The sequence below is a fragment of the Phyllopteryx taeniolatus genome, chromosome 19, assembly GCF_024500385.1.
Source record: "Phyllopteryx taeniolatus isolate TA_2022b chromosome 19, UOR_Ptae_1.2, whole genome shotgun sequence".
Taxonomy (NCBI): Eukaryota; Metazoa; Chordata; class Actinopteri; order Syngnathiformes; family Syngnathidae; genus Phyllopteryx; species Phyllopteryx taeniolatus.
Window position 1 is genome coordinate 13567455 of NC_084520.1, and position 24844 is coordinate 13592298.

Below are 24844 nucleotides of genomic sequence, written 5' to 3' on the forward strand. Positions count from 1 at the left end.
GGTGTGTAGAAGTGCACTTTTTTGGTTCCCTCCCGTGCAGCGCAACAAGGCGAGCGAAACATTGGAAGCACCTCAGCGTGGGCGGCAATGACTGGCCGGTCCGTACATTCACACCTTAAGAACGAGCGGAGAACATAAACAAACCGCTCGCTCGGTCCAGTGATCCCTGCCGAAACGCACCTCGGCCAAAGTGAGAAGTGGACACCTCAGCGGGAAAGCAAAGAGCTTTTTTTTTCTTCTGCTTGCCACTATTGACCGTTTTGACAACCTCAGACTCTCAAAAGTCAAGTTACAAGCACTTTTTAACAACATAACCGTCACAAAGGCACACATGACTGATTCCTCAGAGAAAATTCAACCTGCCAAAGTGACTCGTCGGAGTGGCGGCATTACTGCTAATATTCACGCGCATTCGCCAGGTGTTAATCTCCAACACTGATTACAAACCATTTCACGTAGCAAGTTTTTTCCAACCTGTTTAATTCCGCCCTGTGTCGAATCTTGATAAACGACTGAGTGCCTCCCACTTCTAGTTGTGAGGAAATCAAAATCCAAACAGCGTCACAGTTAGCGTAATTAGACTTTATTTCATGTGAAGCAATGTGCATATGTGTTGCATTGCCTCTGTAGTGGTTTACATAATTTAACAGGTCCTCTATGTACATACATGAGATTAGATGCTCAGGCAGAGTCTGTTTGTCTTTTATTATTTACATTTTTAAAAAATGATGTTGACTTATGATGAGTATGTCATATACGGTGTTCCCTTCTTATATCGCGGTTCGTCGTTCGTGCCCTCGCTATATCGTGGGGTTTTCAAGCAATTTTTGTGGTACTCTGTACTCGCCTTCAGTTGGAGCACCGTGTTGTGTCGCAACACGCCGGGCACTGCGCTCTACTGGAAGAGATGCCGCAGCATTAAGAGGAAGAAGGAAAGGCAGAGAAGGTCCCCAACTTAGTTAAAGTAATAGTGTCCCCACAAAGCACAGAGAATATATGCCTCTGAGTATTGTTGTAAGCTCCATCTGTATGTGTTGCTGCTCCATTTGTGTTAAAAAAGCAGTTGTATAAGGGTTTATAATTATTGTGACATCTATGCTAATTCTCGTTAGCCCGTGTATGGCGTTTCCTATTGCATGTTAGCATTCAGCTAACAAAAGTTCGTTATACAAAATTATGTTTGGTTGAACATTTTGGAGTTTAAATATACGTTTAGTTCTCTTTTGTTTTGTGTGTCTGTTTTAGAGTAAAATTCAATTGGGAGTGACAATTAGCTTGATGCGAGGATGCTTAACTCTCATTTGGAAAACTGTGCAAGACTGAGAATAGACACCACGAATATGATAAAAATTGTGTTTTAATCATTTTTGTGGTAAAAGCCTGTTGGAGGGATAAAACTAATTTTTAAAACTGTTTTAAAAAAAAAAAGAAAAAACGATTGAGGGCTGGGTCTGGAATGTATCCCCACATAAACTGGGGTTCACTGTACTATATAGATCAGCTTTGTAAGTGTAGAAAATGTTTGAGATGTTTTTCAACAATAATACATTGTTTTCCATCACGGAAGTCCCCACAATCATGAATAGGTTCTGGTTTCAGTTCTTCGAGTTGTTCCCCACTTTCCGGCCACCATTAAGTCCCCGGTCGTCTCTCTCCGGACCGCCGAGCTTGCGGCGGCCTGGCTGGCGCTTTGCCGCCGCCTTGCTTGTTGAATCGCTCCATGATCTCCCGGATGCGAGACAGGTTGGTGCGGCCCAGCGTGAAGTCGCAGCGGGTGGCGCCCATCTCGTAGCCCACCTCGCACCTCTTGCTCACCATGTTGTAGCCCTCGGCCCTCGCCGTCACTCGGTACTCGCCCGGGTTCAGCAGGCGCCAGTAGTCCCCGTCAGCGGCTGGAGCGCGCGCAAAAAAATTCATTACCAATATGGATTTGCGTTAGTGTGAGACACAGCATACGCACAAACAAAGCAGAACTGTGCTTCAATGGAGACTTTATTAATTTATAACAGGTATTTTATATAGTGCATGCAGTGACGTGCAAAGGGAGGGGGGGGGCAGACAGGGCATCCACCTGGGGAGGGGCATCCAAACGGGGTTTGGGGGACATCAAGAGGCATCCCCCTAGACATTTTCCCGGGCAAGTGCTGTTAATAGGCGCCCAAAAACTCCGATCTGAGCGGTAAAAAATCTAAAACATTTGTTCTAGTCTGCTTTGCTACTAGTCTGCTGCCGGCTCACTTATTTTTAGCCTTTGAGCCACTGATTTGAATTGTAATAATTAATTAGCTGTAAATGACTTAATTGAAGAGCATACATTTGCATTGAGAAGTATATCGTTGGAGTGTGTCGACTTACTGTAAATATAATTACTTCCAGGAATAAAAATGGCTAATGTACTTTTTAAGCGCATGCAATTTCACGGTCCTGAGTTAGCTACTTTGGCTTTGAAGGCTGCATTTATTTTAAGGTATTATTCTAAAAAAGAAAAAAAAAAGACTTTTTGTGATTTCAAAAAGAAATAAAGAGCTTCAATAGTGCTTGTGCACCTGTGCGGATGTCGTGGCTGATGCCCTCCACGGCGATGGTGGCGTTGGCTAGTCCGTTGCCTTGGAGGTCCCTCACCACGCCTTTGATCCCACGATGCACCTGGGGATGGAACAACAATAATCTGCATTGCATTTATGGGAGCGTTGCAATAGTGTCGCACTGATTAACACCATAGCTTTTAGAGATACTTTTGTGACCCTTTCTAGCTTCGTGCAAGGTTAACAATTCTTAAGCTACGGTTACACCGTTCGTAGCGGCCGCGGCAACCCCTGTTGGCCCGAAAAGTAGTACAATGTGGGATTTGGGCCGTTTTTTATTTTCTCCGTTTTCAAGCCTTGCTAAGTTTTCTCACAGTCTAACACAGCATCCGTGATGGGCCGTGGATGTAAGGGACTGCTGAGTGCCACAGGTTTAAAGGCGCATTATGGTTCAGCTTGAGTTTTACTGCGGATGACAGTACGTCCGGTACATTCTGATAAGGTCCCAGACGTTTTTTTCACCTTCTGTGACGGATGAAACATGGACACCGGGTAGCTTTGAAGCATATTTGTGTCCGCATTAGACTCGGATGAAGCTCCCCTGCCAGGCTTGGCCCCAGAGTCGGCGTCAGCGCAGGGGGGCACTCTTGACAAAGTAAAGCAGACACGGCCTGTCACGTTTTGTCCACGGTGGCCTGATACGGCGCTGCTATTGCCGCCAGGAACATAGTGTAACCGTAGCCTTAATGCCAGGGATTCTGAGAGCCTTTCTGTGTGAGGCTTGGTACGCTCATTGTCCTTTGTCAGCGTGCTACTACGACGAGTGTATTACTGGTCATGTTTTTCCACTACTTGTGCCACTTTCCCCTATGAGTACAAGCTGGAGCTGGATATCCTTGACACCCAATAAATGCTCAAACGACTTCGATATCCTTGATATCGATGAAATGCTTTCCATAAACAGTTTCCAGCATTCATTTGATATGTAGGACAACTTCATGTTTCTAGTGAGGCATATGTGAAGGCAGATGTGCCAAAACAAATTCCCTCAAATTAACTCCAACTTGCCTCAGTCAGGTGTGTTTGTTATTTTGTTCATGTGTGTGTGTGTGTGTGTGTGTGTTGTTTTGCCTGCTCCATGAAGACGAGAAGAGACTCGCGATTGTTCTCCCACTCCTCTGGCAACTCGCTCTCGTGAGGGAATTTGTCACAGCCCACGTACATCGAGAGCTCAAAGCAGTTGGTGTGCAAATAGCTGAAGTCGTTCATGCCTGCCAACAAGCACACACGTCCTCATAACAGCGCCATCTTTCCATGATATGATCAAAAAGTGTTGGGACACCCTCATCGAGTTAGATCGGAAGCGTCGGTCTACATGCCAATCATTACATTAAGCACTGGTCATTGGTCGGTGACCTCACGTTATGCGCGGTGTGTCCCAATACTTTTGCCCATTTCAATTTGGTCACTGACTGCCTGCAGCTGTATGCCAGGACGCCCCGTTGATGGTCCCGTCCTCCTTGGCGAAGTCCTCCCTGTGGCACACCCTCCGGTTGGCGGCCGTCATGAGGCGGTGGGTGGAGGCGTAGGCGAAGGACAGCCAGCGGAACACGTGGTCGTCCGGCGTGGGCGTCTGCTCCCTGGTCACGCCCTGCGAGCGGGTCTTGTCGTAGGGGAAGGTCACCACCAGCTCGCCCCCCTGGAGGTTGCCGCCCAGCACAAAGGGGATCTTTTCCATCCAGGTGATTAGAACGCGTGTCTCTACGGCAACCTACAGCAGTGTACACGAGGGCGGTAGTGGGTGCGGGATCGGATAAAAAATGTATTAGAATTATACAATAAAGATGAGAGAAGTACTGTTACACAGTGGTGCTTTGAGCTAAGCGTGATGATTTTTTTTTTGCTTTGACTTGCAAACAAAAATTGAAGATATGCTACCTAATATGGTGGTCAGTGAACTTAACACACTGCACGACAAGCAGCATTTGGGCAGATAGTGAAAAAGTCTTCAAAAATGTGACTTCAAGCTGTTTATTGCCGCTCCCAGTTGACGTTTGTAGTCAAACGTAAGATAAAACAAGGACAATTTACGTGTATTTTACAAAACCACTTAACTTTGCCTTACTAAAGTCTGGTAGCTTAATGCAAAACTCGATGGACGGGCTAACAAATAGCATCGGTGAAGTGGTGTTATAAACCTTTAAGCAACAGATATTTGAACACTTACGTGCGTATTTTCTTTATCCTCTGCGAAAAACAACTAGTATTACTGCAGCTTGGTTTTTGACCAATATTAAACAATATTATGTGCTCATTTGCTTATTAATCAGCCTTGAGATAACAGCACAGTGGTCCTGATGCTGAGGGGCCGGGTATCCTAGCACCTCAGCAGCTATTTTGGATCCCCCCAGCGTGTGACTCACACCAGACAACGTCACAACACTGCCGATGCGCTTTTTATAGACCCCTGGATTCTATTTCGTCTTCTTACTAACAGACGGCGGCGCATCCGCCTCTCTTGAAATACACGCCGCTTCTACGCCCACGTGCTCCCTTTCTTTTCTTTTTTTTTTTGTGTAAATCCTTTCCAGGCATGGATGCCCCTCGCTGTGGGATTTGCCAAAGTGGAGGTGGGGGCGGGTTCGGCTCAGGACTCTGAGTCATACAGCTTGTGACTTTTAACAAATTGAATGTCATGGTTAAAGACACGATGCAAACTCGAGAATGCGAGTTCTGTCGAAATTACGTGCGAATGCTGATGCTGAACTGAAATGCTGTGGAATTAATTGAATTGTTGGAATGTAGAATGTGAGACCTGAAATTGGAAAGGTTTGAATTAGTCAACAAATGTGGAAGTACACTATCTTTTAATTTGGATTTTTTATTTTTTTTTTTGAAGTTGGAATGGTTTTGAATTGGTCGAAATTTGGAAGGAGGAGGTTAAAAAAAAATCTCTTAATTTGGAAATGTCATCATGAAAATGTGGGAAATTGGGAAATGTGATGAATAGTTCCAAAGACGTCTTAAGTTAGCTGAGCATTTTCAAGTTGGAATGGTTTGAATCAGTGGAGAAATGTGGAAGGAGGACGTAAATATTTAAAATATCTGTATTAATTTGGGAATGTTGTTATGGAAAACGTCTAGTAATGGAAAATGTGGGAATTTTGGGAATGTGGGAAATAGTTCCCAATAGTTCCTGAATGAGCTGAACAGTTTGAAGTTGGAATGCTTTGAATCGGTTGAATAAGTTGAAGAAATGTGGAAGAAATAGCATGGTGAATATTGGTGGAATAATAGTAAAAAATAAAGAATTTGGGAGCAGAATAACATACAATGTGTATGAATACTTTTCAGCATTCCCACGACTAAACTAAACCACAAAAATAAAAGTGCCAAGCCCAAAATACCCTACAAAAACCGCACTGACCGAGGCGTTTTTGGACTGGTACCACTCGGGAATGGCCACGAAGTGGTTGGCCATCCGGCGCGGGATCCACTTTTTGGCCTCGGCTTCCCACAATATGGAGTTGAGGTCGGGGAAGTTGTGGTGGATGTCAATGCCGTCGTTGCTCCATCGGCCCAGAGACCAACCGCTGAGCTCGGAACCCTGCGCACAAGGAGGAAGACCGCCTCAAGCTCCATGGAGACAACAAGAGCTTTGTGTGGGTAACAAGTTTTATAGTATTATTTTTTTTTTTTTATTCTGCAACGTAAACATAGTGGAAACGGAAATGTTTAATCTGAATTTGATTCAAATTTTTGTAGCACTTCTTTTCTCTACTCACAGGGTATAGTAGTTTTTTCTGGCCATATTGGATGTAGAATCATCATACATTTTTGTATTTATTTTATTTTCATTTTTTTTCACAGCATGATTTGTAATTATTTTGGACCCTCCTAAGAAATGAGATGCTCAATCTCAAGGGGTTTTCGATTTAAACAAGCAGAAAAAAATGGGATTATGAATTGAATGTATTCAAGTGATCTGTATTTAAATGTATTTAATCATTTGTACTGTTATTTATTATTTTGAACACTTTGAAAATGATTTTTAAAAAATATAGTAGTTGTGCATATATTTTGAAATTGTTCTTTATTTTGTATTTTTGGAAATATTTTGTCATTTTAAATTTCATTTATTTTTATTACGAAATGTAAAAGTTAAATGTGTGTCTAAAATGTGTCAAATAGTTTATCTAATAAAACAATACTCATATTTATTTTTTTATTAATTAAATCATAATGAATGAAAGATTTATTTGGTGAAATAAAATGTTAATGTACTTGTAAAATTGCTTATTTTACTGATGGTATATATATATATATATATTGTTTTTTTTACCAATTTTACCAATTATTTAATGAGATAAATGAAAAAAGTGAATAAATTCATTTTAATGAGCCAATTTTAGGAAAAGTGGCTAAATTAATGTAACAAATATTGCAGGACTCCTGATAATGTAAATGCTCGTTGGGCCAGATGAAAGACTGGAGCAGCCCATATTTGGCCTGCGGGCTATACTTTGTCCACCCCTGACCTCGATTTACATTTTTGACTCGATACAGTCAAGGAGGTTTTGGCCTTGGTGGAGTTCTGTTCCAGTCATTAATCCCATTTTCTTGATTAAAGGCGATGCGTTGCAGGCGTGCGTCACATGCGCCATCCTGCACGTCTCCTCGCCTTCCGCCAAAGGAACGACACGTGCGCACCCGCCGAGCACGCTGGCCGTCACGGCGGACCTACCACTTCAAAGGCTTTCTCGTACCCATCGGGGTTGACGGACGGCAGCAGGTGGATGCGGGTCTCGTCCACCAGGTGTCGGACCCGCCGGTTGCCCGACAGATACTCCAAACACATGAACTGCATCAGCAGGAGGAGGAGCTCGCGACCCAGCACCTCGTTGCCGTGGGAACCGGCCGTGTAGCGGAACTCCGGCTCACCTGGACGCCAAACTCAGGGTTAAAAAGGTTCATTTCCCGAAAAAGGTACATTTCCGAATTCTCAAACCTTCATTTTCTCAAGTTATTCTACGTTTTTTCTGTCTAGCAGAAGCCTGAAGGTTTTATGGAGGGTTAGGAACAATGAACAATTCAAAACAGTGGTCAAGTCGATAAGTTTTAGCCATTAGTCTGAAAATTTGCGACTTTAAACCTGACTCGAGTCAACTGGTGACTCGAGTTCCCCACCCCTGGTAAACAGATGCGAACACACTCACCCACTTCGTGCTCCCCCGGGTTGTCGGAAATCTCGATGGCGTACAGTTTGAGGCCGCCGTTGCTTTTGCCGATGTTGTAGATGCGAGTGATGTTGGGGCACATTTCGTTGACCACCTTCATCAGCTGTGCAGGGACAAAACAAACATGTTACTACTTCTTGTCGTCTCAACAAAGCACCACCTTTTGATTTTCAATGATATCTCATGAAAACTCATTGTTTATAGCGCCAGAGCACCGCAAGGACCCTACTGGTGTCGAGTAAGACCAACTGATCTTCGGCCCTCTTTCAGGGATCGTCGCCCTGTGGCAAAGCAAGAACTCTACTCATTTTGAGTGTCAGGGCATCAAATAAAAATGAGGATCTTCAAAGAACAAAGCAGGAACTCCATTGACTGTGCAGTGACGTGCATGCGTGCACTCACGGCTGACAATGAGGCACTCTGAAGCACAAGGTGCCGTTTTAGAGCACACCAAAATATCAGGAAAACAGTTTACACTATATTTCCACAATTGAGTACTACATAGTTCTCAATCTTTGCAGGTTTCCAGCAATTTTCCTCAAATATTTATTTAGAAAATATCCATCCATCCTTTTCCTGAACCGCTCCGAATTCCCTTTTCAGGGTCTTTAAAAGTCCAAGTGTGGCATATCATCACTCATTGAAGGACTCTTCTCCAATCAAAATGCTTGTATGGAACTAATTGTTGCACAGTATAATCCAGTTTAAGATCCAACGGCCAGCAGTACAGATTCTGAAGGCCCTGGGCAGTATACAATGACATATAGGCTGAAACCTGTTTGGACAAAAAGTACATGAATATTGGAAGCAGTGCAGCCAAGAGAAATGCCATGAAATGAAGAGAATAGGCATTTGGGAAACAATTCATACAATTTAGTTTGACAAAAATTAGAATTTCGCTTGTAATCGTACTGTGGATCAGTCCTTCTAATGAGGTTTAGGTCCGCAGAGAAGGCCTTACTAGCCCAACCGAGCCCAGACCACCACAGTTTTCTTCTTCGACTGTAGGACCTTCATCTTGAAGCCCCATTCTGCCTCTTCAGCAAATGAGGTAATTTCTCCTCCTTTTTACTCTAATCACCACTACGGCGTGGGGCTGTTCTATATTGGAGAAGCCACAATGGGCCATATTCGGTGCATTATGTAAAAGCGGCAAGGTTGACGGCGAAGCGCTATCAGCTACCTGCACCCTCAAATGAAATGTCACAGGGGTTGGCTAGGGGAGTGGGGGGGGGGAGTAGGTGAAAAGGCTTCAGGGGTTTAAAAATAGCACCTCTTTTCTTTTACCAGGACCTCCCCTTGAAGCCGAGAGACACTCATTGTAGCCGCACAGCCATGAAGGACGCGTTCCATTTAGTTGACTTTGATCACCACGCTGGAGTGTTTCAAGGCACCACATCAAAAAAACATGGCCGCACTCGTACGAAGGGGTTGGGGGCTGTTCAGCGTGGTCCACGACAGCCGTTCGGGACATCGGGAGCACCTCAGACTCACTTGTTTATTAATCACTTGAATAGTATGTGCATTGTGACCAATGCAGCTGTTCTCCTCACTCCATGAATACTCTTACCTGTTCAACTACATCCAATACAAGAGGTGTATTCAAATGATGTCATACTGTATATATAAACAAAAAAATATACAAATAATTCATGTCATTTAATAATGAGCTTTTTTTTGTATTCCTTTATCACGCAGGTGTTTTTGTTTTCCACCTCTGATGGAGGAAAATGAGGTAATAGAAACATTTGCAATCTCTGATATACTGTAGTGTTAAAATGAAATGAATAAAAACAAAATATAAAATTACTGTTTAATTAACACCTCTGATTGTAGCAATGTGTCAAACCGAGCAGTTTTATATTTTGAAATTTATATTTTTGGGACCTTTTATGACTAAATACGGTAAACAAAAAAATAGAATACAAGATCTGTATTCAAATTATGTTACTTAAAAAATAATTTTGATCGACATGGTCAGAGAAGTAATCATTTAACACTATGCTTACAATTCACAGCACTTAGAGGGGGCTTTTTTAAGAATTTGGAAAACCAGGATGCAGTAGTTAAATAAAAATAGATGCAATAAAATAAATACCTCTAAAATTAAATTGGAATTTAATTGATGATTTTTTTTAAACTAATATTTTTGCTATATAACCTTTCTTGTGCAGGTGTTTCTAATATTATGACCCTCTTATGGAGGAAAACAAGGTAACTGAAACATCAGAAGTCATAAAATTAAGTAAAGGTAAAAAAAAGAGAGAAAAATAAGAAACAGTAAAAAAATAAAATAAATCAATTTAACCTCCTGGAATGTATCAATAAAAACAGTAATTTTATCTCTAAATTAATATTTTTGTTATCTTTTATGAGCCCCTCATACAGATAAAAAAGTAAGAACAAAACATTTAAATCAGTTAGAGCAAATAAAATATGTTTGTAAGACTATTTCCTTTCTGAAAATCACTAAAAACTGAACATTATTATTTAAAAAAAAATACTATTTTCTACACAGCCATTATAGTATATTGACAGGCGTACCTAATAAAGTGTCCCGTGGAGTGCGTAATACCAAACGACTCACCTGCCTCATTTCCTTGTAACTGTGAAGAGTGAAGTCCAACTCATCGGTCGTTATGACCTCATTGCGTCGGTGGTAATAATTATTCGGGTCTGTCTGGCAAAACCACAAATGACCACAGGAAATCTGCCTAGCAACAAATGTAAGGCGACCCGTGGTGACCTCAGCTCACCTGGCAAGGGGCATCCGAGGATCTCCGCCCTCATGCAGATGCTGCCGCTGTTGAACCACGACTGAGGGTTGATTCGGATGTAGCGAGCCACCAAAGGAGTCGGAAAAATGTTGCGCACTGGGATCTCCTTTTCCCTGTTTCCTCTGAAGATCTACTGAGACAAAAAAAGATGCTGAGTTAGGACACATTAGGCACATTCAATTCTTTAACACTAGAAATCTAGGGAGGGGAATCTTTTTCCTATTGTGTAGTATTTTGCATAATCCTGACACGAAGTGAAACGATAGCCAATTAGGCCTGGCACAAAAAAACAGGCAGATTTTTTTCCTGGTCATGTGTGAGGTTTATCACATTTAAAAAAAATTGTTAAAGATGTCAAAAAAAAAATTAAAAAAAATCTGATTAATATGCTTTGCTGCGAACTAACAAAGTTTAGATTTTTTTTGTCACAGTTCCCCAGAAATGAACATACTAGCGAATAAATGAACTAATTAGCGAATTGGTGAAATAGTGAACCAAGAAACTAACAAGCTCATGAATGAACTATCTCCCAAACTAACAAAAAAACTAATGAGCGAGCGAACTAACTAGTGCACTAAAAACCTAAACCTGGTAACAAACGAACAAACATACTCGTAAAATAAAAACCTAACTAGCTAATTGGTGAACTAGCTAACTAATGAACAAAAAAAAAAAATTAAGAAATCTTTTTCATTGGTTTGTCATTTTGTGTTGTTTTTGTTAACTCCTAATAAACAAATTAAAAAAAACAATCAAACTAGGGGAGTAAAAAACTAACTTTGCTTTTTGGTCATTGATATGTTAGTGTATTGTGTGTTATGTTGTTTTGCGTAACCTAGCTAACAAAGAAACTAACCAAACAAACTAGCAAACTAACAGCGATTCAGTGAACGAACAAACTGGCGGAGCAACTTTTTTCGTTGGTCGGTCACCTTATGTTGTTTTTTGACGCATTCATTGCCAGATCAAAATGCTCTAGTGGGCTGTAACTTGGCTCATGTGCTGTAGGTGGCCCACTGATCATTTATTTGCACGTTGTTGGGAAACTTCCAAGGAGACTGCAGTGCATTTGATCATATGCACAGTCCATAATCCATCAAAGACAGTTGTACTGCATGAAAGCTCATTAAGTGAAAAGTACTGTAGTCGTCTCACACAGTCCCCGTTGGATGTCATACAACTTTTTGGGAGTTTATTGTGCAAATTTTTTTAACGGCCATGCCCGTTGCACCTTTTGGCATTTCGAAAGACAAATGGTGGCGTTAGGCATTTGGCACTAAAAGGCTCGTGAGTGGGCGGCTTGTGGCGGAGGCTCACGACAACATAAATCAGGGCGCAGAATAGCCACTTCATCACATTTATACGATCAATAATTGCAGCCATTGATGCCTGAGAGATCTGAGATGAGCTTCTAGTTCCTCTCAAGGGTCGTTAGTGTTTACTATTAACTCTCAGTTCATTTAACTAAGCACAGACGTACTGTAACTGTAGTACGGAACCAAACATTCTCCTCACCATGTCCTCGGAGCCGTTCTTCACCGTAACCCACGCGTGACTGTCGTTGCTCACCATAACCTTGTAGGAGGTCACCCAGTCGCTCCTGTTCAACGACAACAAAAACAAAAAAGTTAACCCTTACATATACTGTTTACTGGGATTCTACAGTACACTTTATACTGTTTTGACATTTGTCAGCAATACAAATACTCTTAATGTCATTCTTTCACTCTGAACTTTTATGACGTTTGACGTTTTCCTTCATCGGAAAGGGACGGTAGACCTATATTGTTTTTAACTCTGCTAACAAATGAACTAACAAACGGAAAAACTAGCAATGAAGCAAAGTAATGAATAGACTAGCACACTAACAAAAAACTAACAACTTTTCATTGGTCAGTCACGTTATGTTTATTTTGCGTAAGCCTGCTAACGAACCAACTAAAAAAAAAATAAACTAGCGAGCAAACAAATAAACCCTGCGACAAACAAACATTATAGACAACTAACAAGCTAGCTTAGCTTTTCATTGAATAGTGATGTAAGGTCGTTTTCGCGTAATCCCGCTAACGAAAGAACTCACGAACTACCAAACTAACTAGCGACCCAATACACAAACTAACAAGCAAACTAACGACCAAGCCAGCAAACTAATGAGCAAAAGTACTAACTAGTGAACTAAATAACTAACAATCTAGCTTTGCTTTTCCCTGGTCAGTGACATTTACTTTTTGCCTAACACTGCTAATTCACAAACTACAAAAGTAATGTTGCGATATAGAATTTATTTTGTCACTTCGCTAACGAAATAACAAACCATTTGAATGCACTTATTTTATTTATTTATTTTTAATATTATTATTTTTTTTTTTTGTTTTGTTTTTTGTATGACCTTGCAAGCTAGCTAACCCACAAACAAACGAACTGCCAGAAAAGTAACTCAGTCAGTAGCAAAATTGAAAGTGGTAGGCTACTTCAAAGTGTGGTTAAGAAGTACAAAACTCTACAGTATAACTTGTCACAAATTTAGAGCACAGAGATTTGGAATCAACAGTAAAGTAGGTCAGCGACGTCCCGTCATGCCTCGGAATGCTGTAGTGACCATGCGAGCTGAAGGTTGGCAGATTCCTGTGCTCCCTGATAAAGACATCAGTTCCCGGCCGGTCCCGCCTCAGAGGAATTCCCGGCCCGGCTAATTAAGGCGCCGTTGTGCAGAGAAGGCACAAGCAAGGCCAGCTACACGGACCACAGAGCTAATTGCGGAGAGGTTCTGTCTCAGGCATCGGTGCGCTCGTGGACCTCGGGTGGTGCAAACGGCAGCACACAAAGCGCTTCCATTTCTTCTCAAAATGAATTGCCTCATGAAGTCGATGCCTGTATTTCCAATTAACAAGCTCGGAATTTGTCAAATTTTCTCACACAGCAAACTTTAGCCTCTATTAATCTGGCCCACCAAGCATTTACATGATCAAAATTTGTGTAATATTTGTTGCATAAATGTAGCACTTTTTTTGCCGAAATTGGCTAATTAAAATAGTTATTTTTATTTTCTTAAAATATGAAAATCATTATTTTTTCTACAAATATTACATGTACATTTAACTGAATTTTATTTATTGTAGTTTACTTCATTATAAATAATGAAATAAAACATGACAAACGGGTTGTTTCTTTATTAAGATCAACAATTTAACATACATTTTTTTTAAATGATATTTTATTTTGCCTCATCTATGATTAACCTTGCCCTTGAGCACAAAAGTTTAACCCACCCCTGCTCTATTCTATTGTGTTGAGCAGAAGATTAAAGTGCTGCTGCCATGTGTTTGTCTTTGCCGTGATATTGCGGGGGCGCCGTTACGGATCATCTGACAAACATCCCGCTAGATTGTTGCCGCCTGTGTCACGGCAGAGGCGGCACGCAGAGAGAGGCCCGGCGGCCGGGAGCCTCTGCAGCTGTCTGCTGGACGGCCACTGCACATAAAACACCCAGCAGGACACTCTATTAGGTACGCTTGTGTGGGACAAAATATTGCGATTTCATTCCCTTTTACAATATTGTAACGTTATCTCATACAATGCAGTGGTGCCTTGAAATACAAGTGACCTGACTTGACAACAATCAGTAGTTTGGCAGATGAAAAATTCTTCAAAAAAGAAGCTTCACGCTACTTACTGCCGCTCTCAGTTAAAGTTTACTGTCTAACTATACATGAAACAAAGAGAATTCCATGTGTATTCCAAACAACCACATAGCTTTGCATAAGTCCGCTAGCTTAATGCTAAAACATCAGCTAACAAATCTACAGTATGTGGTGGTGGTGTAACACTTCAAGCAATGGATATTTTCAAACAAACTGCATCAAAACATGGAGAGAGACAGGCATATAGTGTATTTTTTATCCCCTGCGAAAATTATTTCTGCAGTTTAATGGGTCGCTTTCAGTAGTTGTGAAACTCTTCTTTGTGTCTGCATGACTATCATACTGCCCCGCAGTGGCCAAGTCACACACACCAGAAGGAGCTGCAACTAATTTATGATAAAGAAACTGTTATTGTTTTACATTCTATTAATTATGTTACTAATATACATTTTTATGTAGTGTAGATCCTGCTGTAAACTATTGGGAATATTTTTTTGCGAGCTCTGTGGTTGCTGTATCATGTAACTGATTTAGACAAATTGAAAAAAATAGCTCAAGGTGTCACTCTGGCACATCTTCGGAAAGTCGGTCCCCTCTCCCCAGTGATTCTCCTTCAAAGCGAACGTGCGCCATCGGACATTTTTCATCCTCGCCGCGTGACCATCTGCGCCTCGGCGTGCATGCGTACTCACGACCAGAGGGAGCTGCGGCCTTGTGTGATGACCCCCGTGAACTTGGTCAGCCTCCTGGCGTCCACCTCCAGCCACTGCAGCGGGTCGTCCCTGCCGGCGCACCAGGCCCCATCGTAGAGGTCGTCCTCGTAGAGGCCGGCCTGCGGGGGGGGCGCACAGCGGAACTTTAGCCCAGATGGACGCCGAATTCTCGCTGGCGTGCGCAATTGTGTGCTAACATGCTAACATTTCGACCGTGCTGAGGCTGGAGAATGTGAAACACAGTGAATCCCCGTTCGAATTATGAATTTATCGATTCCGATGCCATTATCGATACTGCTGACCGTATCAAAACAGTTTAAAATCGTGGAAAGAAAAATGCATAATATGTCGATGTTAAAGAATCTTACTGTTTCAGTTCTTTTTTCTAATGCAGGTGAGTGCAACCCTCACCTGAATGTTGAGACGACCTCTGTGCGCACCGAGGCCGTAGCGTTTGGTCGTGGACGCGTGGAGCTGGAAGTCATCGATCTTCAGCGTCTCTAATCCCATGGGAGGGCACTCTGGGTAAAGCGACGTGACAGATGGCAAATTTAAATGGTGGTTGAGACAAGTGACTCCTAAAGTGATGTGATGCGTGAGATCATCACGTGCCGCCTGAAATTGTCCAGTGTGACTTAATTGGTCTGAAAATGGTCAATTATTTGCTACAAATAATGTTCATCTATCTATGCCATTGACATATAGAGACAGGCGGAACATTTGAATGTTCTTCCACTATATGGAAGAAGGTACAATTAACCTTTGCGTCCACATGTTGCCATTCGTACAACAGAATAATAGCTTTGTTCTCAACTAAACAAGCCCCGATTTCACACTAGTAAATTGAGAAAAGGTCATCATAAATTTGAGTATACAGTGAGGCCTTGAGATACGAGTGAATGCAGTCCTGCTATATTGCGGAATTATTTTTTTTTAAGTGTTATCAAAGTTGTTACTTTATTTTTTAAATACGATTTGTACAATGTTTTTGCGTTATCCATTGCTCTTGCTCTCTCTCTCAATATATTATATGTGTTTAAATGTGGTTGTATTGATTTAAAGTGTTTAAAGACCTTAAAAATATTAAGTCCTATAAACACTATAAAACATATCTAGGGTGACAATTGCAATTTTGGTCTAGATTTTCTCCCCAAAATGAAAAGAAATCCATTTAGCAAGGATAAAGAAGTAGACACATTTGATTTTGCTTAGTTGACCACCAAAAATGATGACGTGACCTTGAGTTTGTCAAAAATTAATTACCCTGCGGAGTTGAATAAAGTTTTCTGAATCTGAATCCATTTGGTGTCGAAGATTCCAGTCCAGCTCCGTAATTTCATCCATATTCATACGATGCAGTAATGCCTTTGCCTTTTATTGTCTCCCAGAAAAGCAATTTTCAGCAATGAGTGTGGGTTTTTTTTTTCCGCCAGTGCCCAATGAGTCGACGACATCAATAGACAGGCAATGTGCTGGATGCAGTTCTTTTAGAAAACTAAAGCCCCAATAAAAAAAAAAAACGGAGGGGAAAAAAAGAAGCTGCACATCGTCAAGGAATGTTTTCATTTTGCAGCTGGAAGTGGAGTTTGGAGCGGACGTCGGCCATTAAGTACTTGCAGAGGCGAAGAGAAACGCAGAAGAAGTGAAACCTTGGAAGGTCTTTTAGGCACCGTAATGGCTATGGAAGAGTGGAAGCATTGGGGCCAACATAATTTTTCTCGGCGCTGTCTGCGCTTTTCCCGCTCAAGAGTGACGCAAGAGCTGAGAAGACCATTTGTACATTCAGCCAGACTAGGAAAAGTTATTTATGACCACTGTGAATGTGGACGTTTATCTTCCACCAGCCAAAATGTGCCCTCATTTTTGGGAGTAAATAAACATCCAACTCTAACATCCAATGAGACAATTTATGTTTTGCGCCACAAGCTAAATTGATTCCTGCTGTACAACTTACTGTATACTATAAATGTAGGAAAATGTATTCAAGCTAAAGTCCTGAAAATCCTAATAAAGGGTGTCTCAAAAGTCACTTTACACTTCCAAGTATCATTCAGACAGACGCGAGGCCATGACCATTTGACGGCTTAAGCTTTGCATTTTGTTGGCCATTGCTCCTCAATTGACATTGAAGTGGAGGGCCACCTGGTGAGAAATTTTTCTGTCCCGTCTGCAGTTCATCGCCGGTTTAAGAAGCTTCATGGCCGTCGACTTGCTCCAACGCGTAGTACAATTTACGATTTCTATGAGTTTTTCGAAACGGGATCTGTTCTTCTACTACCACAGATTGTAACCCTGAACTTTTAGAGCAGGCATTTGCGCAAAGCCAGGGAATTGTTTTTTGCAATTTAATAACAGATTAAGCTGTTATATTATGATATATTTATTTTTATTTAGTTTTCGTTTATTGAGAATTTTAGGAGAATTTTCTGTTAGTAGTTTTCCGTGTTTTCGCTTTCATTTTAAATCTGTTCCTGACTTCTCAAAAGTGCAACAACAAGCGCTCGTGGAAATACATCTCATAACAGGTCTGAAGGCTAAAGGTCAGGCCAAGGACTAAAAGCAGCTCAATACAGCCAAAAACATGTCAAACGCTGCATTTAAAATCCACTTGGAATCCCTGTGTGGGCTGTCTGAATGGAGTAACGATCATAACAAGCCCACCAGGCTTTAAATTTGCTGCCGAGCTTTAAATCATTAACAGCATCTGTATGTAATCCTCCGGGCAGAACCGTTCAGGAATAAAACATCTGGCCTGAGTGAACGGCAATAAACGAGATAGCGGACAGTCCGGGGCCTCGCATGTCGCCGCCAAAAGTAACACGAGGCGGGGTTCAAAACTTTTGAATATGAGGCGTTTAGCGGCACTTTTAAGTCAACACCAAAACGCACGATTTCAGAAATCAAACAAAAAAATGGCCAAAAGTTGCATATGGGTTTGGAGGAAGAGGTTAGGCATCATATTTTATTTTATTACTATTATTTTTTTAAGAATTAGGATTTGAAGAAAAGAAAAGAAAAGATGCAGCATAATTCTGAGCAATGAGATGATGACATACATCGTAACATACATAACATTTTGCCGTGTTAATATTTGTTGTTCCCACAGTGCAGAGAGAATATACTGTATACCTGTGAGTATTGTTGTATATCTGTTTGTATGTGTTGCTGCTCTGTGTTCAAGTAGCACTTGTTTGAAGGTTAATATTTACGCTGTCGTCTATGCTAATTTACGTTAGCTCATCAAGGCATTAGCATTAAGCTAACGGACATTTTGGAGTTTGAATACACAATGTTGAATTGTCTTTTGTTTTATGTGTCATTTTTTACAGTGAAGTTCAAGTGGGAGTGACCAAATAAACAGCTTGAAGCAATCACACTTTGCCACAAATTTGTTAGTCTCCCGGTTCTTGACAGCGGCGCTAAGGAATACTTTAAAAAGTGTGTTGTAATATGTTTAAAGTGGGTGGGAGGGGTGAAACTAGTTATATAGGTGTATAAAAACATTTATATAATCTGTTGATCTATATATATTGCGGGTGAGTTTGGAACATATCCCCTGTGATAAATGGCGGTACACTGTAATGGCCGAAGTTGGGTTCTTGGAACACATTTTTTCAATGTATTAATATTTTCATTTTGCTATACCAGCGAAACATTTTCAGGAAGAATAACATTACACGGGAGCTGCAAATGACCAACCGAGTGATTCCCATCATCCCGCTAAGGCACTGGTATTGTTATCATCATAAATACAGCATAGCCGCCTGATGCGTACATCTGCGTGTGATGTAATTGATTTATTTAAAAACAAAAAACAAAAATCTAAAATCTGCTTTTACTTAAAAGCATCTCTGTATTTTCACCTCAGTTTTATTTATTGCTAGACATTTCCTTTTCGGGGATAATCCCCTCCCTGAATGCTCTTTCCAAGATATTTTTTCAACTCCAGGAGAATGTTTGTCTTCCCATCTTAAACCGAAGCCCCTTTTGCACTTGGCAGTAGAATCTGGCTGGACTTTGGTGCGGCACTGTATATGATTTCAGCAAATTAATCGACATTTGAAGGGTAAGAATATACTCACCAAATTTGCAGCCGTGTTCGTTCTGGTAAAACATTTTGCTCATTTCCAGCGCTCCTTCAAAGTTGAACTCATCCTACCTAGAGGTTTTGCCTTAATGCTACCAAGTTTGAATTGATATACTAAACAGATGAATGACGATCAGTTCCGATGGATTTTGAGTTTTGCTGTGTGTGCGTGTGACCGGAGCATGGTGGTGAAGTTTGATGACTCGCAAAACAACACAAAGCTAGTTTTCACTCAGCTAATTAGGATTATTATTATTATTATTTATTGCATTTTTGGGGGAAGATTCAGCCCCTTAAGATAGTTTGTTTGTTTGTTTGTTGTTTTTTTCCCGTCCTACATCATCTGGACATCATTGACAATGAAGACTTGCCCTCAATGATTTCTTGAAATTTAAAGAAAGGTTGAAATTGAATTCAATTGAAGAGTTAATCATTTCTTCCACTCACCACCTTTGAACCGCGTCGGCTGTCCGTCTCCTTCGGAGCTTCCGTTCGGGCTTTTCTGGTTGCCCTTCTTGTTGTTCTCTGCTTTTTTGTTGGACAATTTGTCTGAGGGAAGAATGTAGATTGGCACGTGAGCAGATCTGCTTCCGGTTTTCATGTTCTATTCATGTTTGAATGACAGAATTCTGTCAAAGGGAATGGAAAAGCAATTAAAATGCTTGTGAATGTCTTAGTTAGAAACTGTTTTCGTCATAGACTGTCATCGCATTTTAACTCACACCCTCAACTAGGGTATAGTCCAGACTCTCATCCATCAAGCAGCCCACGACTAGGCCGGGGAGTCACATTCCACAGAAGATGGAATGAGGAGAACGTTTTTCTTTTCTTTTCTTTTTTTTTTGCTTCAGCTAAACCTCAAGAGTTCACCCATGTGATAACGATCCAATGCACATCTGAAAGTCTTTATGCTCCAACTCACGCACGGAGGAACGCATCAGGTCATCATCGGCGGCCGCAAACGTGCGTTTAGAATGTTAAAGTCATCAGATTCTACATTTACAGAGGAGCTATGGTTATTGGATTAACGTTTCTCAGGAAAAAGTACTTTATACAGGGTAAGATCACTTGTCAGGAAATACTTTCATTCGTGTATTAGAGTATCTACAAGATGTGCGTTTACTGGTTTGTGCTGGTGCGAGATGTAAGAAGCAGACAGACAGGTGACACGTGAGGTCAGGTTGTGTACACAGCTGCTCTCCATTAACTGAAGCACTTAAACAGTGGACCCACACTAGCTCAATATGCTACTGTGTGTCATATGCTAATGCGATAATACAGGGTCTTTAACGCTTCCTTCATTTACTCGGTGCGTATTGTTGTGGGTAAGGGTCATTTCAAGATGAACCGCTAAATGTCATAGCATGAATTCATACATTCTCCACCTAAAGAAGACTGCACTACGCTATTGTTCCCATGTTGTAGGGGAGAAAACGTGAAGTTGACCTGGCAGAAACCGCACGGCTTTGATGGATGTATACGCAGTGGAGTGCGGCGGACGTTGTTGTTGAATACGTTTTCCCAGCGCATCCATCATGTTGTCAATTGATTTAAGCTCTCCGCAGAATTCCCGGAGGACGCCCAAACTCTGCGCCAAACCTGAACTCTCTGTCTGACTTAATCAAGCAGCGTAAAAGAGCAAGACATATTAGCAGACTGGTAAAAAAGCGGTTAGTATTCAGCATTTTTACCCAACAATATAGAGGCATGTTTTTGCACTTTAGAGCAATTTGTTAGAGTTCCTACGATTAGTTCATGTGTAGCACTATACATATGAAATTGAATTAAAACTGTGGGGAAGTTAATCTACATTTACTCTTTTCGTGAGCAAAACCCTGGAACCCTAATCCAGGAGTCCTGACCCAGACTCTTGCCTGAACCCTAACCCAAACTCTGACCCAAATTCTAACCCTAACCATAGACTCTTACTCCAACAACCATAACATTAACCTTGGGACACTAGGCATAACCCTTAACCTACGTGGAACCATCATGATAAACCTACCCTAACCCTGGCTAATATTTCTAGAAGATCTGGAAGTTGACTCTCACAGTCCAATCAAATTTGACTGAAAACTGAGAGCAGGCTGAACGTCAGTAATGATTTTTACCTTGCGGCCTGCCGCCGTCTCCCTTCCCTTTGACCGCTTTCTTGCTGTTTAGCCTGGGCAGCTCACGCCAATCAGGCCTCTCGGACATCTGGACCCGGGCGTACTGCTCCCTCGTCAGCAGCTCCTGCATGTAGTAGTCCTCGTCATGGCCCTGGCTGAGGTGGCCCAGCCCGGCCAGGAGTCCCAGCAGAGCCAGGGGGAACAGGAGGCTGGGGCGCTGACCCGTCATGACACCACCCAAGTGGGGAGGGTATATTTAGGGGGGCTGGGGGTGGGGGTGGGGGGTGGATACTCTCCAGTTAGGGGTCCTGGCGGTGACTCCCGAGGAGCCTGCTGCTGCTGTCCTCCGCCACGTCGCGTCCCATCCAATACTTTTCTTCGGCGGAGTTCACCAAGTTCTCCCAGCTTTCCAAGTCGCTGACGAGAGCGGCGGAGCCAGAGGGTCCATTGATGCCTCAGCCTGTGAGAAATGTGGCGAGGGAGGGAGAGGCGCAAAAGGGAAAAGAGGCAGGGAAAGAGCTTTGAGTTTGGATGCTGGCAGGTGACTCCAAAAGAAATCTTTTGTGTGTGTGTGTGTGTGTGTGTTTCTCTTCACAGACATGGAGTCTCTGGGAAGTGTTCAAGAGCCACTTTTCCTCTCCATCTCCTCCCACTCTGTCTGCTGGAAGCCTGGGAAAGTTTCCTCTCTCTCCTTTTGGAAAGTCAAGCAGCTGATAAGCTACACAAAAAAAAAAAAAAAGTTTTGCTTCTCCACAAATTGTTGTCTGCAGAACTTTATCCGGACGCAGAGAGAACGTCTCGCCTCGGGCATAGAGGAAGTTGCAAGAAGAACTACGGTTCATTCGCACCCCTCATCAGCACAGCTTCTGACATTTCATCAAGCTGAGGCAAGACAAACTTGGCGAAGTCAATGAGCCTTTCAACTCTCTTTAAATTAAATGCACCGCGTCATTGCACATAACCGGTTCGGCACGAATTGTAAAAGTAAAGAAACAAAAATCCATCTGTGTGAAAGTCTTGAAAGTAGAAGATAATCACACACTGGATTCTCGATTGGATGGACTGGCACGCTCCTTGGCACACTAAACTCTCAATTCGCCCACTCCTCTTCCTCTCGACTGCATCCCAGACGCGAGGCAGACAAAAATGGGAGGAAGGCCATCGAGGGGACGGTTGGATTTTTTTTTCGTGGTCGATTTCCGGTCTTTTCTGGCAGATGCCTGCAAGTGCAGAAAATACATCTGCGCTCATACATACACACACACACACACGAACTGATCACTTCCTGACTATCTGATCCGCCGCCTCCTCCTTCAAGGTTTTGGCAAAAGTGAGGTCAACATTCCGAGGAGTTACTTGATGATCCTGCATCATGTTCCAATTTATTTCCAATATGAAGGTTCAAGTGGGAGACACGTTGCCTCATGCTGTTATCTCTTTAATATAGAGACTATGAGAGATTCAAAAATAAAACAAAAACATGAGGTTTTGATGTCTGTAACTTAGTACACCAGTGGTTTGTTTCTTCTGCAGGACATTTCCAAAGGTTCTACTGGTTATGGCTAATGTTTATGCAATGACTGATTGATTTTGCATCTTTTCTCAGCTTTCAACCCATAGACAGCTCTCTGGTTTTCATGTTGGTTATACCGCTGCTAGCATAAATGTAAAACCTGAATCTGAGGCTGAGCATATGCATTCTATGTGATGGTGTCATTATGTTTCAATACTTTTCACTCTGGATCTACCTTCCAAGTAGAGTGTCCGGTCCAGATGTAAATACAGTGGTACCTTGAGTTATGAGTGCCCCGAATTCCAAGTTTTGGAAGTTTCAAGCAGTGAATGGTGGATGTTTTCCCTTTTGTTGTGAGCCAAAATCTGAGATTTGAGCGAGCTTCAGATACGCCCCCGCTCGAGTTAAGTGGAAAAAAAACACAAAGGACCAAAGAATACTGCAATGCCCACACATGTGGGCAAGGCGAGCCAGAGTCGCCGGTGCACTTTCAGCCGTTTATTGAACAGGATAAACAGTCAAACACACAAATACAAAATAAAAAAAACAAAGAACTGCTGAAGGCCACAACTCACGCCAAGACACTCACGCTGAAAGAACCCGCCACTGCTGTCACTCTCTAGGCCACGCCCGTTAAAGGCGCACAGCCAATAATTTCTTTATATTCTTTTTCATTATGTATTCATAGACTATAGTGCTATTTTTGTTTATTTAAAATTGAATGGAATGGATTAATAGAATTTCAATACATTTGGTCACAGAAGAAATTAGAAATTGTAAGTCAAGATACAGTACCACTGTACCTGGTAATAAAAGCTAAATTGTCACTAGAGCGCCAATGATTAATCGGCCGGCTGATTTAATTGGCACTTATAAAAATTGGCAAAAATCGGCCAATTTTTTGGGAGGGCAATTTTTTGCAGATTTTGATTTTTTTACGACACATTAACACATTACAGCATGAGAAAAGGATAATGTCATTCAAACAAACAAAGAAATCTGATTTTTGACAATTTTATGGTTGTTTGAATGTCATCTTTTTCTTGTTGTAATGTGTTACTGCTAAAAAAAAAAAAATCTCTCTGTTGTAAAGTTAAACAAATACTCAAGGAAAGTATAGTAAAACAGTCAAATGTTCTGATTGTAATGCATATCTTTAGTTTTAAGCATTAAGGAACCCAAAAAAGAAATTATTTTAGTCACTGTATATTTTTTTAAATTAATCTGACGATCAATCGGATATCTGGCCTTATTTGTCACATATTCATCTTTTGACGTCAGTGGTCGACAGCAACAATAAATGAATTGGCCGTACTCCGCACCGCTGATGAAAGTGTTTTATTTGCTGCGCGCGCACGGAATGTTAAACGAGCCGCCTCTGTGCTCAATTTAAGTCTGAGAAGAACCACCAAGGTGGAAGAGTGATGGTTTCAGCCTCCTGCCTGCCATAAACTCTTAATAAGGCCTGCTTCAATTCATTTTAATGGAATTTTGAGGCAAATAACCCCCTTTGCTGTCGCTGCCTAATGGCAAAACAAAAGAGACTTAAGTCTCTTTGCAAATTGCAGGGCCCCCTTGGCTTTCCAGTGGCGCTGGGTGAGATGATTGGGAGAAGAATAAAAAAAAGTGAGAACCATAATGACAGCTTTGCTCTTCAAAGAGAGTCTTTTAATCATATTTAATAACCTTAACATACAAAATACATCAAAAGCCGCCTTGGGTGTGTTGGACTGGCTGGCTGCCAGTGTCACTGATGAATTCTGATGTTCACCCAGGACCAACATATTTTGTCTCTTGCAGCGAAATGCACGCTGACACATCTTCGGCTGTAGAAGACGATATGTTGCAACCTTGATAGCGACGACTTTGTCACTCATGATCGGAGATGGAGGGAAAGTGGAGGAACTTTTTATTATCATTTTTTTAACAACTACTACTTGTGCATAGTTTGAACTCAATCAGTGCAAGCGGGGCATCGGGGATGACAAGAGGAGGTCAGAGGCCAGCGTGTTTAATCACGGCAGTAGCTCCCAATCGCCATGACAACCCTGTGAAACTCGGGCGCCACTCGAGTTTTTTTTTTTTTTTTTTTTTTTTTTTTCATGCCCCCACTGAACTGAAAGGGACAAAACTATCTGTTTACTTATTCATCACACGCACACACACACACATGCTGCAGGTTGCTGCAGTAACAGTGTCACAGGGCCACCCACGCTTTCCTCCTCTTCCTCCTCCTCCTC

The 24844-nt window shown here is 41.8% G+C and overlaps 1 protein-coding gene across 2 annotated transcripts; it reads right to left on the reverse strand.

The window, feature by feature from the left end:
• Positions 1-567: 567 nt before the first annotated feature.
• On the reverse strand, positions 568-22400 carry cpxm2 (carboxypeptidase X (M14 family), member 2). 2 transcript variants are annotated; one of them, XM_061756395.1, is made up of 15 exons: positions 21691-22400; positions 21092-21551; positions 19428-19529; positions 15305-15414; positions 14873-15012; positions 12055-12139; positions 10519-10669; positions 10350-10438; positions 7742-7865; positions 7270-7466; positions 5953-6132; positions 3999-4296; positions 3657-3796; positions 2547-2646; positions 568-1892 (listed from the first exon to the last, which is right to left on the reverse strand). In XM_061756395.1, the coding sequence occupies exons 2-15, from the start codon at positions 21318-21320 to the stop codon at positions 1633-1635; spliced, it is 2205 nt and encodes a 734-aa protein (XP_061612379.1). In that variant the 5' UTR covers positions 21321-21551; positions 21691-22400; the 3' UTR covers positions 568-1632. The 2 variants fall into 2 exon arrangements, with proteins under 2 accessions (XP_061612379.1, XP_061612378.1); XM_061756394.1 differs by having other exon boundaries at positions 21092-22400.
• Between the last annotated feature and the right edge of the window lie 2444 nt (positions 22401-24844).